The 20,789-nt window shown below is 35.8% G+C and overlaps 1 protein-coding gene across 1 annotated transcript; it reads right to left on the reverse strand.

Annotated features, from left to right (window-relative positions):
• Positions 1-4,499: 4,499 nt before the first annotated feature.
• Positions 4,500-20,394, reverse strand: LOC144956556 (uncharacterized). Its single transcript, XM_078887135.1, has 8 exons — positions 20,280-20,394; positions 17,988-18,040; positions 15,223-15,382; positions 14,113-14,210; positions 11,213-11,632; positions 10,192-10,446; positions 7,827-8,129; positions 4,500-6,080 (listed from the first exon to the last, which is right to left on the reverse strand). Exons 1-8 carry the CDS (start codon positions 20,300-20,302, stop codon positions 5,941-5,943), a joined length of 1,452 nt encoding a protein of 483 aa, XP_078743261.1. The 5' UTR covers positions 20,303-20,394; the 3' UTR covers positions 4,500-5,940.
• Between the last annotated feature and the right edge of the window lie 395 nt (positions 20,395-20,789).

Here is a 20,789-nt window from a genome sequence, read left to right on the forward strand (position 1 = left end):
GTTCAAAGAGCGCAGATGCAGTAGGATGTGCCTATCACTCATCGGAAGGCACAGGATCCCTTCGCCTGGATAAAAATGTTTCGATCTTTACAGCGGAATCGAGAGCAATCCTAAATGCTCTCCGTTTGGCTGAGAGATCGAATAAGAACAAATTCTTGATCTTGTCTGACTCGCTGTCCGTACTTAAGGGGATCTCAAATTTTTATTGCACCGATCCAAGACTCATAAGTATCTTGGAAGGTGCAAATAAATTATTTATTAAGAAAAAGAAAGTTTGTTTTCTCTGGGTACCTGGTCATGTGGGTATCCAGGGGAACGAAGAAGCGGATCGACTGGCAAAAGAGGCGGTGAGCCAAGAATTACAAGAGGGCAGTAAAATCCCACACGCAGATTTAAAGATCAATATAAAAACATACGTCCGAAAGGAATGGGAACGATCCTGGAGTCGAGACGTACATAACAAATTAAAAGTGACCTCGGCCCCAGACCCAACTCGGGGCTAAAAAGAAGAGACGAGGTAAAAATAACTCGACTCCGGATCGGACATACTGCCCTCACTCACCGTTTCCTTCTGGAGAGGGATGAAAAACCACTCTGCAGAACATGTAACTGTGACCTCACAGTTCAACACATTTTAATTGAATGTACAGAATTAGAACAGATAAGGTCACAACATTATGAAAACAGGGACTTGAAGTCTCTTTTCCAGTCGGTCGATCCGTTTACAATTTTAAAGTATCTGCAGGAATGTGAACTCCTGCAGAAATTGTAAATAGATATTTTAACTGAACAAACATGTAACTATTATGATTTTATAAAGATTTTATTACAACAGTACACGTTTTGATCAGCTATGGCCCCTCAGGGCCGATAAAAGATTGATAAAAGACAGAAACGGGCGCTTAAATGACCTAAATAGTGTCGAAAGCGCCGTTAAACACCTAAAAACAAACAAACAAACAGTGCCTGCACCAACGTTGTTGATGTGATGATCTTGGTTTATTTTTGCGGCAGAATTTTGTATCGTGTTTGGAACTACGGCATATGCCGACACCAACGTGGATGGGATTCATGTTTCTTTTCTCTCTTTGAATTTGTAGGTGTAATTTGAAGTTTTTCAAAAGCCAAAATTGAGTTTGATTTGGAATTTTCACTAATGTTCTCAGTGTCTTCAAAGTTTCTTAAAGCTGTCTTAAATTCAGAGAAAGTAAGAGGGTCATCTTTCTGAGTAATTACTGTTACGAAAGGTTTGTAGGTTCCTGGTAGGCCTTTCAATGTCATGGCCACTAGTAATCCATCACTAATCTTTTCTCCGGCTTCTCGGAGTGATGCTGCTGTTGTTTCAGCCCTTATGATATAATCCGTCACGGTTTCATCAGTTTGTTTTACCAGTGAAGTCAGTTCTGTGTAAAGGGTGATTATACGACGTTTACCTCTATAATGGTTTCTTAGAATTTGCATTGATTTCCGGCCATCATCTTGTGCGTCGCGTATAATCAATGATAGACTACGATCGTCTAAACATTGCACAAGTTCAGCGAAAATTTCTGCGTTTTTGTTAAAATCTATATTCACATCATCTTTGGCGGTAACGGTAACGGTTTCGTGTAATTTTTGAAGTCTCAGGTAACCCATAAACTTTACCTCCCAAAGATCGAATTTTCTTTCGTCACCGTCGAAATATAGTCGGTACCTGGGCCCATAACCTGTTGAGGCCATGTTTAAGTTCGATGGTGGTTTACATATAAAAAATGAAGAAAGTGAAGAAAGACACTGCTTCTCTTTTGGAGGGAATACAACAAACTGAAGTGATCTCTGGTAGCCTCCTTTTATTCTTATAAACGAAGAGAGCTCACAGAGCATAAGGGAATTAACTCATTAATTTTAACGAATTATAAGGTCAATAGGTCAACAATCAAAGGACTGGTTTTCCTTTACTACAATCAGTTCAGTGATGCCTCTTTTTTGAGTAGAAAAAGGAAAACTAGGCCTTTGTTGACGAGTCTGAGAGAAAGTGTACGCTTCTGCAGGTGTGAAAGTTTGATAAAACTGATACTGTGAATGAGAGGGAGTAGGCCCTATGTGTGACTGAGTTGAATGTTCGCCAGTGTAAGTGTTCTATTCCACAGTATGTGTCTCGTGTATTTTGTGTGTGAGAGTGTGATTGTCTGAAAGTTTGGGCGCATAAACCGCGTTACAGTGCGGAATATAATAAATGCAGCCTCCTTTAAGTGTAATAAAATGTCTTTTATATTTATTTTTCCATATAGCGTGTTAATTTTTACCGGGAGGCTTAGTTCTGCTCGGCAAATTTTTGGAGCAAATTATGGTCTTTTTGGCAAATTTCTTGGCAAATTTTGGGAATTTTTAGGCCCCAACTTGGCAAAAAATGCAGATGACAGATTACTATTACGTAAAATGTCGGTGGATTTTAATCAAGTCTTTGAGTTGATGAAGACCCGATTGAATTTGAAGACAGAAAAGAATGAACAGGTTATCATATTCATGAATGACATTAAAATATGTTTAATTATATACAAACGATTTCTCACGGCCATCAATTAAATATCAAAATAAATCAATCAATATTTCAACAAAAACTATTTCTACATCAATGGCCGATATGGACAAAAAGACACGAGGAGGAGGGGGGCACAGGCGTTTATTGCTTTCAGTTTAGTTCGCCAGGTAAATCTAGCCAGTCTAGTGATGATGAGTCATAGCTTTACACTAAGAGAGGGAGACAATTTTTTCGCCGTTTTGATCGATTTTTTTCTGAATTTCAAACTAATGTAGTATTGCCGTTATTAAGTGTAGCAAAAATATTTTTATACTACCAAACAGTTTATTAACAGAGTTTTCATTGATTATTTAATCATAATTATGATGGCGTTAAAAAGCAAGAGGGATAACCCATGGAATTGATCCATAAATTTAAGTGAATTAAAATTTTTAAGAGAATATTTTAGCATGTTCAACACTTAAGATTTTAAAACAAAAGTAATGGAAATGATGTTGAATATCTGTATAATGTAGACATATAAATTTTATATCAGTAGATTGAGGCGTTTTTGAGATATCAGTTCACCTGTACGTAAAAGTAATAATTTTGAGTAAGGTAAAATTGAAATCCAATCACAGCATTGTCTTAATAGAAATTTTTTAATAAACCAGAAACATAGTCAAATGTGATTCACTTATATCTATCCCAGAATCAACGAATTATAAGAATTCCAGTAAAAATTGTTATATAAGGACATTCATTTAAAGACAATCAAAACCACTAAGAAAATCTTAAAGAGTTCTTATAAGTTTCATAACCTTATTTTTGAGATATCCATGCCCATTACTTTTTTTCATGTACTTGACTTGCACCTCTTTTAATTTGTGTGCCATATAGACTGCATATAGCACATCACTGGTGAAAGATTAGGATCATATTCACCTCATAAAGTATTGTTTCTTGTTCAGAGTTTTCTCATTGAACCAAAGGTATCAATACCTGCATCGCATTTCTTTAAATTATGTATCAGTGAAACACATTTCTTGCAAATTGAAATATTTGAATATGTCAGAATTTCACATTTATATTTATAGTCAATTGTTGATAACGTCTAGAGTCTTTTAATCCTCTCAGCACGGCTCTGTACTCTTTCACAACAAATTCGACATATTTCATTAGTACTGGTGTCATGACCGTCTTCAGTGTGTCTCTCCATGACCTGAACAGAACTTAAATAAGTAAATTTAAGAAATATCTAAAATTTCCGCTTAAATTCAATGAAATCAAATTAAATAAATGTCTCTTATCATCACTATCTAGTTTTATTATTGGGTTTCTAAAAATCATGAAATATTCTCCTCTTTGTTGGTAACAAAAATAATTATTGAGATTCCTTTCCACACCGTCTATTCTTAAATCCCTGAATCTACATAATAAAGTATATATCATATGAAAGATAATTTTATCTACTTTTCTCTGATCCCTCACACTTGATGGTAAAAAGTGTTGGCTTGATATTTTGAATTTTTAAATATTTCTTAAACTTATAATTTAAATATTTATTTAATAAAAAACTCTGATTATTCAAAAGAGCAAAACACAAACTTATCATTTAATGATGTAAATAAAAATAATTGCGTCTTGTAGAGGAAAAATTGCCCTTTGTATCCATATATGTTTGAAAATTATGAAAAAGATGCTGCGTCCACAACGGGCTGAGAAAATTGAGTATTTTGATGAAATTTCTACTACTCTCTGCCTGAGAGAAATTCAAAGCGATGAGATTTACCTGCAGACATAATTTATTGCCAATGCACGCCGTCTTGACAGCTGTTATCACTGTTGCTAACGGTGGGTTGTTTACATTACTCGACGGTAGCCAGTGAGGGAAGAAGTAACTAAAGTGAAAGTTTGGGCCCTATTTAAACGGCTGTGGGGGGGGGGGGGGGGGGGGGGGGGGGGGGGGGGGGAGGGGGTGTAAAGATTGACTTTATTTTATAGAATTATTGTGTGAATGACCAAAGAAAGATAATCGTATACTTTCATTGAGTTTGTTATGAATTATGTCCCCTTATTAGACCCTAATCTTTTGTGTCACCTATACAATTTGTTATGAATCATGTCCCCTTATTAGACCCTATTCTTTTATGTGTTACCTATAATTATAATATATATTATTGTGAGTCCATTACCCTTGTCATTTCTAGTTGTTTCCCCTTTTGGATATAAATGAAAATATTTTCAAAAATAAACACCTCTAATGTGCTAGTGCTAACCTCCAGTGAGATTTCCGTGTCAGTTTTTTTAATCAAGAGCCACCCGGCTAGTCATGGATCACGTGACAGAGGGGAATCGATGAAACCAAAAACCAGAACTTCAAGAGCATTTCTAAGTCATTAAAACTGATTGAAAATTAAAGTTCATGACAGACTACAAAGTTTTAAGAAAGTTGAAATGATATTTAAACCTTGAGAGGATAAATTGTTGATTTTTAAAGTTAATCATAGGGAGTAAATTTTTTGTCTCTCCCAAAAAACTAAGAATTTTTAATTGTTCATGTTGGCAGGTGGCTCCAGCCAGAATAAAGTGTTATGTAAAGTGTTGCAGATCATGATTAACGTGGATGTTTAGGCGCTGTATAAATTCATTATTTATCTATTTATAGAAATTGGGATCAACTCTAGTTTTAGCTCCATAGACCTTATGGCTCTGAAGGAATACGCAGGATATTTCTTACTTCTTGTGTCATCTCCACAGATAACAAACTTCAGAATCGGAAATGTGTCCCTACCTTGAGAGAAAAAAATGTGTAACTACCCCCCCCCCCCCCCTGAATTTCATGAGTAAAATTGAACACTGTCCTGTGTTGTTTGGGTCCCGATAGCTCAGTTGGTAGAGCACTCGCTTCAAACGCAAAGGGTGCAGTCGAAGTTTTTTTCTGACCCCCTCTCCACCCAGCAGTGATTGGGTAGCTGGGTCTGTTATATCTGGTAGAAAGTACTTTGCAATTGACAAGCATTTTATCTAAAGGGTAGCAAGAAATTGCAATTATCCATTTCACGCTGCAGACACCGGGATAAACTTTGGCTCTGAAGGACGACAAAGAAAATGGCAGCTTGATAAAAATACACAATTTTTAAAAAGATTTTCTTAATGGCAAAATTTTAACGTAAAAATTACACAAAAAAATGGTAATTCTAGAGATGGACTGAATGGAAATAGCTAGAGTTCTCAAACAGTCGACAGTAACAAAATAAAAACTTAAACATTTATAACGCCCAATATCCACTAAATGTGCTCAAAGCACTTTACAAGAAAGCCAAGCCAACAGCAGCATTTAACACGTAGGACAAGACCTACAAACTGATATCATCATATTATATAACAACAACACAACATTCGTATCATATAACAACATTACATTCTCCTTGCTTCTCTCAACCCACTTTGACGGAGCTGTGCAGTGGTTTCACCCGTTGGTTTCTAGACAGACCCAAGCGTAGACCAGAGGAGGGAGATTTGAGGAGTGAACCTGATCCCGATGCCAAAGGACTGCTGCTGCTGTTGGAAGACTGACCTGAGAGAGACGAGATGGTTGGAAGATGGATGTGAATGAACGAATGAATGACAATTGAATGTTTGGTAAGATGTCAAAATGAAGCACGGGTGCTTGAAGAAGGGATTCGAGACTGTAGCTGTGATTAATTAGAATTTCTACTGGTGATAATGGTGTTGATATTGGTGGTAGTGGTAGTGGGTAGTGTGGTGGTGTGCGATTGTGGTGTGTGGTGATATGTAGTGGTGTGTGATTCTGATGTTGGCAGTGATGGATGGCGATGTTTTCGGTATGGAAGTGGTGGTGGTGGTGGCAGTGTGTAATGTGGTGGTCGTGGTGATGGTGGTGTGTTATTGTGGTGATGGTGGTGTGTTATTCTGGTGATGGTGGTGTGTTATTCTGGTGGTGGTGGTGTGTTATTCTGGTGATGGTGGTGTGTTATTCTGGTGATGGTGGTGTGTTATTCTGGTGATGGTGGTGTGTTATTCTGGTGATGGTGGTGTGTTATTTGGTGATGGTGGTGTGTTATTCTGGTGATGGTGGTGTGTTATTCTGGTGATGGTGGTGTGTTATTCTGGTGATGGTGGTGTGTTATTCTGGTGGTGGTGGTGTGTTATTCTGGTGATGGTGGTGTGTTATTCTGGTGATGGTGGTGTGTTATTCTGGTGATGGTGGTGTGTTATTCTGGTGATGGTGGTGTGTTATTGTGGTGATGGTGGTGTGTTATTGTGGTGATGGTGGTGTGTTATTGTGGTGATGGTGGTGTGTTATTCTGGTGATGGTGGTGTGCTATTCTGGTGATGGTGGTGTGTTATTCTGGTGATGGTGGTGTGTTATTCTGCTGGTAATGTTTTTGATGTACCACCAAGAGGTGGTGTTATTGTTACTGGGCATGTGTGTTAGTGTGACAGACATAAAAATACTACATCAGTATAAGGTCTATAAATAAATTTAAAAAAAAATAAAATTCCCTTTATTAATCCCATAGGGGAAATTTATCTCTAGGGTCTATTCCAAGGGAAGACTGAAATAACCCAGGCATCACCGCAATGCAGCACTGCAAATTGAGCTAGGGTGAGGTGACGTGCTCAAGGCCACGCACTGCAGCGGCGGGTGATCGAACTCGGCACCTTTCGGGTACGAAGCAAAGACCGTACCACTGAGCCACGCCCCCCCTTGGTCTATGTCACTCTTGATATCATTTTGTCTGAAGGATGTTTTTTTTTGGTTGTTTTGGGTACAATGGAGTCCAGATAAGATAAAATCTCGTTTAAAACAAACCTTTTGTCCAGTGCCATTTCTATTTGTATTCCCTGATACAGTACACCACGGTTACAATGACGTTGACTGGACAGGAAGTAAAGGTTTGATATCCCCAAGCTTTCCTTGAATTCCAGGTGTCATTTCTGACACTGTTATACAAGTACAAGGGAAATATACAATCGTACCGATTCAATGTTGGTAAAAATCAATGGAATGGAATACTCCAGCTGGTTGGTTGGTGTGATGTATTCCAAATACTTCAACTTAAAGTTAAAGATCTGATAAAATGTGAATGAATCCGTGTCGTGACAGACAAAGCAACAAAGAAAAGAAGTTCAAACCCCAGTCGTGGCAGGCAAATTTTTATCGGATGTTTTTTTTTTTTTCTTGAATTTTTCTTTCTTGCTTTGTCTGACACTGTTTCATACAGACTTTTTCACATGTTTATCTTACACCAGTGCCTGCTCCCAATTTCTCAATTTGATAAAATCCCAAAATACCTACCAGGTGGTTTCCACTGTCTGCTGATCAAACCACGTGACATGGATGGAGTAGTCAGGGATGGCTTTGTAGATTTGTTAGGAACTGTCGACGATTGAGGTAGAACAGGAGAAGAAAGGGCTGTGGTTGTGGATGCTAATGGACTTGGGGAAATGGCTGCTGTCACTGTCTTTGCTGATGCTGATGATGATGATGTGGATGATGGTTTTGTTGCTATGGCAGAACTCCTTCCAAGACTCGGGGCTTTTCTTGTGACAGAACTTTGGTGGCTGACATGTCTTGAAACCAATTTAGATGTGGTGGATTCTGGGAAATGAATGGAGATTTCTAAAATGGTGAAAAAAATTGATTTAAAAAAAAAAGAAAAAAAGATGCATTTTTTTTCCAATAAATGTTAAAGAAGAAGAATTACCGGTATAATGATAATAATAATAATAATAATAATAATAATTATAATAATAATAATAATAATAATAATAATGATAATGAATAATAATAATAATAATAATAATAATAATAATAATAATAGTAATAATATAATAATAATAATAATAATAATAATAATAATAATAATATGGTAATAATCATAATAATAATCATAATAATAGTAATAATAATAATAATAATAAAAAATAATAATAATAATAATAATAATAATAATAATAATAATAATAATAATAAAGAGTAGATTCGCAATGCACTAATTTATACATTATTTTGTGGTCCTGTATTAGAAGACAAACATTCTTGATTTCGAACAGCCTATAGCAATTTTTAAAAAAATCTGTTGGTGAAAAAAACACTTTTTGTCAATGACAATGAGAGCAACTCGAGGAACGAGAAGAAATGCAAATTCTATTAAAGAACAAATCCATGCCATTTTTACTACATTTTCTCAATTCAAAAGGTTATAACATCAGATATTCCCTGAATTCAACAACAACGAATTGGTCACATACACAGTGTTCACTTTGTTGGACAATCTCCCCCTTACAGTGTGGTTAAAATTATGAAAAAGTGTGAATTATTTGTTTGTTTTTTAAGGGTATTACGGTGCTTGCAACACATTAAGGTCATATCAGCGCCAGTAAAAAGGAAGAAAATGGAATAGTAAAAAGTTATAGAATATTGATTAATTGGTTAAAATAGGAAACAGATGTAGACTCCAAAAGGACAGAGTCAGTCTTAGTTTGAGATCACCTAAAAGTCTCATCCAGGTACAAGCACAGGTCCCCACTATGAGGCACACACTCAAATGTTTACAAATCATACAGCGCATAACAGAGAGATGATTTACAAGACAAAAAATATCTTCTCCCAAAATTCTAACCAAGGTCAGGACAAAACCAAGTAATCTCATTCCAAGACAAAGACAGAAAGCAAGTTGGAAAACAGATAAAGGGGGATAGATGACACAGTAAGTACCTCCCTGCCCACTATGGGAGGTTAGGTATCTCACCCAGATATAGAGGGATAGAAGACACAGTAAGTGCCTTCCTGCCCACCATGGGAGGTTAGGTATCTCACCCAGATATAGAGGGATAGATGACACAGTAAGTGCCTTCCTGCCCACTATGGGAGGTTAGGTATCTCACCCAGATATAGAGGGATAGATGACACAGTAAGTGCCTTCCTGCCCACTATGGGAGGTTAGGTATCTCACCCAGATATAGAGGGATAGATGACACAGTAAGTGCCTTCCTGCCCACTATGGGAGGTTAGGTATCTCACCCAGATATAGAGGGATAGAAGACACAGTAAGTGCCTTCCTGCCCACTATGGGAGGTTAGGTATCTCACCCAGATATTGAGGGATAGAAGACACAGTAAGTGCCTCCCTGTCCCTATGGGAGGTTAGGTATCCCACCCAGATAAAGGGGTATAGAAGACACAGTAAGGGGCTCCCTGTCCACTATGGGAGGTCAGGTATCTCACCCAGAAGTGTGAATTTAACAGTGCCAGACAAGGGGAAAGAAAATACAAGAACACAACCATCCCAAAAGACAAAGAATCTGAAACGGCAGGGCATCTGGTCGAGCTTTGTATTGTGACGAGGCTACCAGGCAGGTTCACGACTGATCACAAATGCGGCAATGAATTTGCAGCTTGAATAGACCATCGTAATGTATCAGTGTGAAACCATTAGAAGTTGTTGCCTTGACCTCCAAGCCCAGTCGACGATGGCTGATTATTTGGGAGGATTTTTTCTGGCTTTGTCTGGCACCGTTTCACGCCAACCTTTTCAGACTTGTATCTCATACCAGAGCCTGCTCCCTAATTTGTTCCTTACATACACGTATTGGCACATTTATCTGATTTCCATTTTCAAAAACCTTATCACAAATCTGAAAGGACAGACAGACACAAACCTTTGACCGATGGTTTCTGACATCTTCCAGTGCTGGCTGTTGATTTCTCATACTTTGATGTCTTTGACGATTTTCTCTGGACTGGAGACTTTTTCTTTTCAATTTTAGATGCAGATGGTTTTTTCACTTTCTTTCTTCCATTATCAAAATCACTATCGTCATCACTAGGTGAGAAATCTTCTTCATCATCATCATCATCATCGTCGTCATCATTATCAGTGGCAGTTCTTTCATCAGGAACAAAATCACTTCCAGCTAGATTAAAAAATTGAGAAACAAAAAAATATAAACAAAAAGAATGAAGGAAAGAAAAAACAAGAAAAGTTTACAATGAAATCAGCTGCAAAATGTTATAGCTTGTCGTTGTAAATTCTTACTTTGTAAATTAAATATGGTAGTTAAACAAATATCACATCATTTTTTTCCTATTTGAAGCTGTTACTACTTTGATCTTTGGACGTTACATTTTGATTTTGACACTCCACAGCTTCAGCATTAACATGGGGGGTCTGGGTAGCTGGATCTGTTAGATCTGGTGGAAAGTACTTTTCAATAGACGAAGGTCCTGTCTAAAGAGTAGCAAGTAATTGCTATCATATGTTTTATGCTATAGGAATTGGGGTAACCCCAGGCTCCAAGCCCCTAATGAACGACGACTTACTTAGTTCTTCTATTTAAAAATATCTGAAATCTTTATATTGATTTTTTTTTTAGCTTTCCAAAGTGGGTTGGGTCTCTAAAAATAGATAAAATAGATCACATACACAAATCATATCACTAAAAATAGATCACATACACATATCATATCACTAAAAATAGATCACATACACATATCATATCACTAAAAATAGATCACATACACATATCATATCACTAAAAATAGATCACATACACATATCATATCACTAAAAATAGATCACATACACATATCATATCACTAAAAATAGATCACATACACATATCATCCCCCGTGTGGTGTCTGGGGTCCCTCAACTGAGACCCAAATGGAAAGTTGATTTACCTTCTGAATTCACATCAACATCTTCATCATCATCATCATCATCATCATCATCAATGATACGTTTTTTAGAGGCGGAGACCTTCCGTCCAGCAGTCGATGTGGTCACACTCTTTGTAGCAGCTCTTCTTGACCTGCCTTTGTCCGGACTTTCTGCTGAAGATTTGACCGACTCAATTGAGTCATCCAGAACAGCGACGCACACAGACCCTGCCGAAATCATAGGGACGAGTTTGGGTGGGTTGGGTGACACTATGTCAACCGTGGGGTCCCGGTCTGGCTGCTGTTTGTCAATGCTTGGTGCTAGTTCTGGCATGCCATTTTCTCCAGCTATTTCCAGACGGGGAGCTGATGGAAGCGGTTCGATGTCCACTGTCAGAATGTGGTCGTTGTTGTGTTTACCTTCGGGAAGGTCACTGGTACCTGGGAATGGAAAGGGAGTGAATTCAAACAAAAACTGAATTAGATCAAAATATAATAAAGTGACAAATTAGGACACAGGCCCTGGTGTAAAATAAAGATGGGAAAAAGTCTGAATGGAACCGAGCCAAACGAAACAGAAAGAAAATTATCAAAAAAAAAAGCCATCTCAAAAAATCAGCCTGCCTGGACTGTCGAATTCATTAGCAATGCCCATCCACTCATCTCTCATTACTATCATTATCTAGTATTTCAGTCATTGTGATTTGACAAAGGGGAAACCCAAAACGTCCACACCATCTGTCTTTGTTTATCAAATCGAAGCTCCCATTCCATTTTTTTTTAACGAATGTTAAAAATAAATATGTCAGTTAAAAAAAAAGAAAGAAGAAAACATCATAAGTTCCTATTTGAAGCTGTTATTACTTTGATCTTTGGACGTCACTTTCGACATTACACAGCTCCAGTATTAACATGGGGGTTTTGAGTTGGCGACAATCTGGAATTTAGGGGCAGTGTGGCTCAGCGGTACGGTCTTTGCTTCGTACACAAAAGGTACCGAGTTCGCCTACCCGCCTCGTTGTGTGGCCTTGAGCAAGTCACCTTGCCTTAGCTTACTTTGCAGCGCTGCACTTCGGCTGACGACTGGGTTATTTCAGTCTTCCCTTGGAATAGACCCTAAAGACAAATTTCCCCTATGGGATGAATAAAGGTAATATTATTATTATTATTATTATTATTATTATCATTATTATTATTATTATTATTATTATTATTATCATCATTATCATTATTATTATTATCATATTATTATTATTATTATTATTATTATTATTATTATTATTATAATTATTATCATTATTATTATTATCATTATTATTATTATTATCATTATTATTATTATTATTATTGTTATTATTATTGTTGTATTATTATTATCATTATCATTATTATCATCATCATTATTATTATTATTATTATTATTATTATTATCATTATTATTATTATTATTATCATTATTATTATTATTATTATTATTATTATTATTATTATTATTATTATTATTATTATTATTATTTAGGTAATGTATTTATGTCTTTATTGTTTGTTATTGGCTGAAGAAGGGTTTTGAGCCCAAAACATTCCATGTTTGGTATTTTGTTCTTTTTTTTTTTAAGCTGTTATATTCATTTTTGTTTATTACTTTTTTACATTCCACAGCTTCTAGCAGGGTTAGTATCACTTTGACTTCAGTGAGGATTTTTATCTTTTGACAAACGTAAAGGAAAAAGTCCACCTAACTAGCACCCATGCATGAAGAGCAGGTATGTATTCTGCTGTTTTAATAAAGAACACAGTATGTGCTATTTGGTTAACACTGTATATACTGTGTTTTTAAAAACAATGGCAGTGTTGTTATCATGAAAAGTTAGAGTTAGTAATAGTAAGGGGTTCAGTCAGTGGAATTTTGGTGATTTTCAGCAAAATTCCACTTTTTTCAAAACCAGACTTCACGCATACAAATGTCATTTCATTTTACGTTTATTGTTACCAGAAGACATAACTTGACCCATAAATATAAAAAAAACTCATTTTAGAGCATTCTGTCTTCAAGGAAAATTGGCTAATTATGGCATAATTGGTAATGTTTGGACCCCAGCAATGGTATTATTAATTCTATTAAGTTTAGCTTTGATGTATAACTTAAGCATTTATATAGAGCAATATCCACTAACTGTGCTCAAAGCGCTTTACAAAGGGTCCCTGACCAACAGCAACACGTAACATACAGATTGAGATATGAGGTCCGTTGAAATTGATTAGAACAATTAAAATGGCATTTTCTCGAACGTTGCATTTTATGCACTATTTTATTTTTAAGTTCTAAAATCTGAGCACATAAAAAAGGCACATATTCATTTTTTTTGCACATATGCTCTTTAGAGGTTGCTCCAAATTGCTGATAAATTAGATTTAAAACAAAAATTTCCATTAAAAATTTTTTTTTAGTTTTTTGGGTAAAAAGTGGGCAATTTAAACGCAAATATTTTGAAAACATCATAGCATCTTAAATTTGCATAAATTGCTAAATTTAAGTTGTCAGCTACTTGTAGGAAGGATATATCTTTGTATTAAAAAAGAAATGAATGTCGTAAAATTATTAATAACCGAGAACTGAAATAAAAAAGCTAATTTGTAAAAAATGGCGAAGTATGGTGAAGACTTGTGGCTCATGTTGGGTGCCCCATGGGGTGGCCTAAGTAAGTAAGTTTTAAACAAAATATCCAAGATGGCGGCCATCACACGACAAACATTTTGTAAACAATGATTAAAAATGTGTTTTCCTCCATTACTGACCACAGGCTTTTCGCTTGGCATGATTATATTATTTACTTTATATTTTTTCACAAAATCGGTTTCTCGAATGATAGAACTCGTTAAGCTCTGCCTTTATTTCAGATATAGATGTCACTGATACTTACTGTATGTGGAGGCCTCAATTGATGGATTCTGACTGGCTGACGTTTCAAGGATGGACAATTCCAAAGCTCGCTGGAGTTCATCGTCGAAATTGGATCGTCTGAGGAGAGAAGAGAGAAGAGAACTTGAAATTCAAGCCATCATCTAATACACGCCAGTCTGCTTCAGATAGACTCCCAGGGACCAGAAAAAAGTTTATCTTATCCAAAACTCAAGGGGAACAACCCTTCAGCAACACAAACATTTGTTTCATCTATTAGTTCACTCACTCACTCATTCCCATGACCAGCTGATGGTTGGGGTGACATGCAGGATGCAGACTTTACAAACTCACACATCTATTAATTATCCTTCTATAATAAATACATCTCTCCACAAAGACAGTCCAGCTTCCTGTTTAAGCTTGGCTAAACTAAACTAAGAGTGACCCTTTTTTTATTACGTTTATTTGTCATTAGAGTCGTCTAACCAAGATTTATTTTCTTCAAAAATCATTAAAAAAGGAAACTTTAAAAACCCATAACTTTTGAATTTATTTTCCGATTTGGATAAATAAAGTGTTATTTTCCTTTATTTGGGAAGTTACATATGGCTTTGTAATTTAATTTTTGCTATTTGTATAACGACATTTTAGTTTGGGATACAGAGTAACATGTTCAAAAAATGAATTCATCAAAGACACAAACATGGCCAGACATCAGCACGACAATAAAAAAAAAACTTGAGCTTTTATATAGCGCAACACTCACTAAACCTGCTCAAAGCACTTTACAATGGGTTCTTTCCCAACAGCAACCCGTAACATGTTGAACAAGACATGATGCCTGTTAGGTGATATTTTAATATTTTCCGAATAGAAAGAACACTGATAATGGCCAAGTACTCATTTTACACCTGTATATATATATGGTGAGAGAATGTGAGAAAAAAGCCTTTTCCAAGGACTCAACTATGCGTTGCTCGGGACTTGAACACAGGACCTTCCAATCCGAAGACGAGTGTCTTACCGCTAGCCCACATGGCCGCACAAACAGGAATGGTTCAACAAGGGAACAGAAGTACAATAAACCTGGTTCTGGTTGGGGATCTCACCGATTTTCATATTCCAATACCTTTTGAGAATGGAGTTGGGAACGGATGAATGAGGGCTGGGGATTGACGAGGAGGAAGATTGTTGTTTGACGTCCTCTTTTTTCCTTTCCTTTTTCACTTTGTCTTCTTTCTTTCTCACTGTCTTTTGTTTTTTTAAGGAAGGGCTGGAGGCAAAGTCGTCTGTTGTTGGATGGAAGGTGACCGTTGGAACAGGAATAACAATAGTAGTTTATAATAATGATGATGATGATGATAATGATAACGATAATAATAATAATAATAATAATAATAATAATAATAGTAATAAAAATAATAATAATAACAACAACAATAATGATGATGATGATGATGATGATGATGATGATGAAGATGATATCAATACTAATAATAATAATAATAATAATAATAATAATAATAATAATAATAATAATAATAATAATAACAACAATAATAATAATAATGATGATGATGATGATAATAAGAAAAAACAAACTACATAACAGAGAGATGATTTACAATGAAAAAAATATCATCTCCCAAAACTATAACAATAAATTCAACTGTTTTCCTCCCAGCCAAGGTCTCCAGTCAGAGTCAGGACAAAACGAAGTCATCTCATTCAAAGACAAAGACAGAAAGCAATTGGAAAACAGATATTGGGGGATAGAAGACACAGCAAGTACCTCCCTGCCCACTATGGGAGGTCGCGAACCCCACCCAGGTTCTTTGTATTAATTTGTGAGTCCAAAAGTCATCATTGTGGGACAGGCAAGGGTCATTTCCATACGTCTATAAAATCATCATTGTGGGACAGGCAAGGGTCATTTCCATACGTCTATAAAATCATCATTGTGGGACAGGCAAGGGTCATTTCCATACGTCTATAAAATCATCATTGTGGGACAGGCAAGGGTCATTTCCATACGTCTATAAAATCATCATTGTGGGACAGGCAAGGGTCATTTCCATACGTCTATAAAATGATCATTGTGGGACAGGCAAGGGTCATTTCCATACGTCTATAAAATGATCATTGTGGGACAGGCAAGGGTCATTTCCATACGTCTATAAAATGATCATTGTGGGACAGGCAAGGGTCATTTCCATACGTCTATAAAATGATCATTGTGGGACAGGCAAGGGTCATTTCCATACGTCTATAAAATGATCATTGTGGGACAGGCAAGGGTCATTTCCATACGTCTATAAAATGATCATTGTGGGACAGGCAAGGGTCATTTCCATACGTCTATAAAATGATCATTGTGGGACAGGCAAGGGTCATTTCCATACGTCTATAAAATGATCATTGTGGGACAGGCAAGGGTCATTTCCATACGTCTATAAAATCATCATTGTGGGACAGGCAAGGGTCATTTCCATACGTTTATAAAATCATCATTGTGGGACAGGCAAGGGTCATTTCCATACGTTTATAAAATCATCATTGTGGGACAGGCAAGGGTCATTTCCATACGTTTATAAAATCATTTTTTTCCTTCAAGTTCACCAAATCAGGAGAGTCCCGATGTGATCAGGGCGATCGGTCCTCACGTATTACGGAAAACATTTTTAAAATATGAAAACTGCAATTTGAAATCCTTTTCATCGTTTAACCCTTTTACAATTCATTCCACTTTCATTCTCTGGCAATCAACAGGAATGGAAATTAAACAAATTTGTTTGATTGCCTAGTCTCGTGGACATGAGAGAGTCAAGATAAACACTCAAAACAACTCAACAGGCAAAATTTGATCTTACCCTGAGTCTTCTACTATATCAAAACTCACTGGAAACAATCAAATCATTCTTTTTAGAGGAGAAAATTGGACGGGTTTAAAAGTTTATCATTGAAAAGATTCCCTAAAGCAGACGGCAGTACACTAGATGTTCTTTACTTCCTGTGGTTCGTCTGTAATGAAAGCTTTCTTGATGATGATTCTAAAAGAGATAGTTGTACAGTTCTAAAGTTATAGTTTTCACAATGGAACCAGGATAATCAGAGTAACTGGAGGAAAATTTAAATGTGAAGTTACATAAAATCTCATCAAATTGAAATGGACAGACTTTGGTCTGAGCAAAATAAGCATTATGACAAGTTGTCAGTGAAACGATAAATTTATTGTGAAGTAATTCATTCCGTATTCATCATTCTGTACAAATAGATTTATAGTAATTTATAGTATTTATATTTGTAAGATTTCAACTACTTATTGTATTATGTATTTAAGGGTTTTATGGCGCTTGCAACACATTAAGGTCATATTATCGCCAGTAAAAAAGGAAAGAAAATGGGATGGTAAAAAGTTCTAGAATTACAATTAAAGCATCCAAGAAAAGGTAAGACAAAGTGGAATTGGTTCAATTAGGAAATAGATGTAGATTCCAAGAGCACACTATCAAAGTACTTAGTTTGTGATCACCTAAATGTCTCATCCAGACACAAGCATAAGTCTCTGCCAAGAGGAACACACTCAAATGCTTACACATCATAAAATAAAATTTAAAAATTCCAAACATAACAGAGAGAAGATTTACAAGACGAAAAATATAATCTCCCAAAACTAACTATACATTTGACAGTTTCCCTTCCAGCCAGGGCCAGGACAAAACCAAGTAATCTCATTCCAAGACAAAGACAGAAAGCAAATTTGGAAAACAGATAGAAGGGGATAGAGGACACAGTAAGTGACCTCCCTGTCCACTATGTGGGTAGGTCAGTCACCCCACCCAGATTTCACTACTTTTGCTCTTGACTGTATAACTATAAAAGAAATGAACTTACCATCGGATTCTGATCCATTCCCGAGAGCCGAGTAGCAAATGGACTTTCTGGGTCTGAGTTGGATCAAAATTATGTAGATAAAACAATACAATACAAATAAAAAATGGCAATAAATCAAAAAATAAATATAAATGATGTGCAGATTAAATAAAGTGTATTTTTATGTGGATATATCATAATGATCCATACTGCTTGATTTTATTCTCTCTACATGTCACAGTGAATGCAATCAAAATTCATTATATAATAATAATAATAATAATAATAATAATAATAATAAATAATAATAATAATAATAATAATAAATGATAAATAATAATAATAATGATAATAATAATAATAATAATAATAATAATAATAATAATAATAATAATAATAATGATACGTAATAATACTAATAATAATAATAATGATACGTAATAATACTAATAATAATAATACTAATAATAATAATAATACTAATAATAATAATATGTAATAATATTATGCAGATTTGTTTAAGCACAGCTTAACCTTAGCTAGTTTTTTTGTCTTATAACGTCATCCGAGGTGAGACTTTGCATACTCAGCTAATTGTATAGGAAGTGTCAATTGCCAGGGAGTAAGTCCTTGGCAGTTGACGGTTCATCAACTACCCAAGAGTCAAATTGGAACCATTCAGGTGCATGCGGTGAGTTCAGTCGAGCCTTAATTTGCGTGCATACGAATCTCATCACTTTCTTGATTATTCCAATCATTAATTCATTGTCAATCGTTGTGAAAAGATTTGAGTCTACACTTGTCTTGTCGGTATTAGTTTTTAATATTTATAAGTCTTTTCACGAATTCCAAGATGAGTTAAAATCATATCAAAACAAAAAGAACTGTTGTTTTCTGGAGGAGTACCAGTGGTACCACCACACACCTTGCCTTTGTTATTATAACATACAGATATTACCTGATTGTGACAGTTGAGTCAACCTTTGTCATGATATTGTTTACTGTTTAGAGATAGTTCTATTTGTCACTTTATGTTTGTTATTGATCTGTGTCTGTACTGTATTGTCTAACTCTTTGTGTTTTAATTTCTTTCCAGATCATGTCAATTTAAATGTTGAATAAAGCCTATATTTTGCATGGCAATCATTCGAGCTACTTTCTAGATTCACAACAACCTTTTATACTTATAAATGTGAAAAAAAAACAACCCTTTATTCTTTTACTCAGAAACCTCATCCATCACCAAGCGTGTGACCACATTTGTAATAATATTACATCAAGCTCTGGGCGCCTTACTTTCTTAAAATAAAGAAATACAATGAAAAACAAAAACAACAATTTCAGTGACTTACTAGGAGATCAGAAGCAGGTGATTTTTTTGTCTTTTTTTCAAACTAGTCTAGCAGCGTTGTTTTGTAGTATAATTTGAAGGTTTTCAATATTTTCTTTGGATAAATATTAAATTAAAATGAAATTTAAAAAACATTTTTTATTTCTTTTCCACATTAATTTGTGTATTGTTGTGCTGACGAAGGGTTTGTACCCGAAACGTCCGTTGTCTGTTTTGTTCCCATACGAAGCCTCACCATTTTCACTCTTTCGTTAGTATTTTCACGATCACCGGCTTCAGGCAGCCCCTCCTACTGTTCTCTACTTCTTATTCTTAGTTTTATCGTGTAAGTTACAGGAACCATCCCAGGTCCATGACCTTGGTTAAGGTTAAATGTTTTTGGTAATTTGATACAGTATACTATAGGTACCACATACTAACTACACATGATCATAGTCTGTTAGTCATAAGTAGAGTCAGAGTATGATAGAGTGTGAGTAGTTAGAGGCAAAGGACTTCACTTTGTGATAATAATATATTAGCCTATGACTATGCCATATAAATGATCATTTGGGAGGCCTTCCGAAAGCTCCTACATCCCCAGTATTATTAATATTCTAGTAGGGGGTTTGGGAGGGGGGAAACTTTCTACATTATTTTAAAAAGTAAAGTCTCCCCCCTCCTCCTACTCCCTAAAGTTCAGGAGGGGGGACTTTTTACAATAATGTAGAAACCCCCTACAAGAGCATTAATACTGGGGATGTAAGAGCTTTAGGAAGGCCTACCTTAATTAAAATTAATGTGAGTGATTGTGATCGTGAGTCGTGAGTGTAGTGTATGTGTTTGTGTGTGAGAGAGAGAGAGAGAGAGAGAGAGAGAGAGAGAGAGAGAGAGAGAGAGAGAGAGAGAGAGAGAGAGAGAGAGAGAGAGAGAGAGAGAGAGAGAGAGAGAGAGAGAGGCGGAATAACCTGCATGCATATTACCGTGACGATTTTCTTTCTGACATATTAATTCATATATTATAAGTCTTTGGGGGAGATAATTTTATTGGATCGTATGCTGAAATGCTGTGTTGTTTTTATTTTCATAACAACCGCGGATTCCGGAGGATAGACAGAAAAAATAAAGGTAGGGAGCCAAACAACAACCCAAGGGGGCCAAATGGAGACCAAACGGTTCGGAAGGTGCCTAATGGAAGCCAACTGAATACAGCTAGTTATAATATAAGTACCAGAACTGCACATGTAAAAAAGGTTTATATTTCTGTTGGACAAAGAGACAAAAACCGTAGCCATCGTGATAAGACCCAGTTGCTCACCTATTTGTGTTCAAAGACTGGTCTAGACGAGAGATGAAAGGAAACTGGTACAGGGCACAAGGTATAAAAAGGGATTAGAATAGGAATGTACATTTATTAACGATTGGCAAAACTTTCGGGTTTAGGATATAATTTTCAATACTAGTAACAACTTTACAATAAACTTGAACCCCCT

The sequence above is a fragment of the Berghia stephanieae genome, chromosome 11 (assembly GCF_034508935.2).
Source record: "Berghia stephanieae isolate SIO BIC M18660-M18661 chromosome 11, UCSD_Bste_1.3, whole genome shotgun sequence".
NCBI lineage: Eukaryota > Metazoa > Mollusca > Gastropoda > Nudibranchia > Aeolidiidae > Berghia > Berghia stephanieae.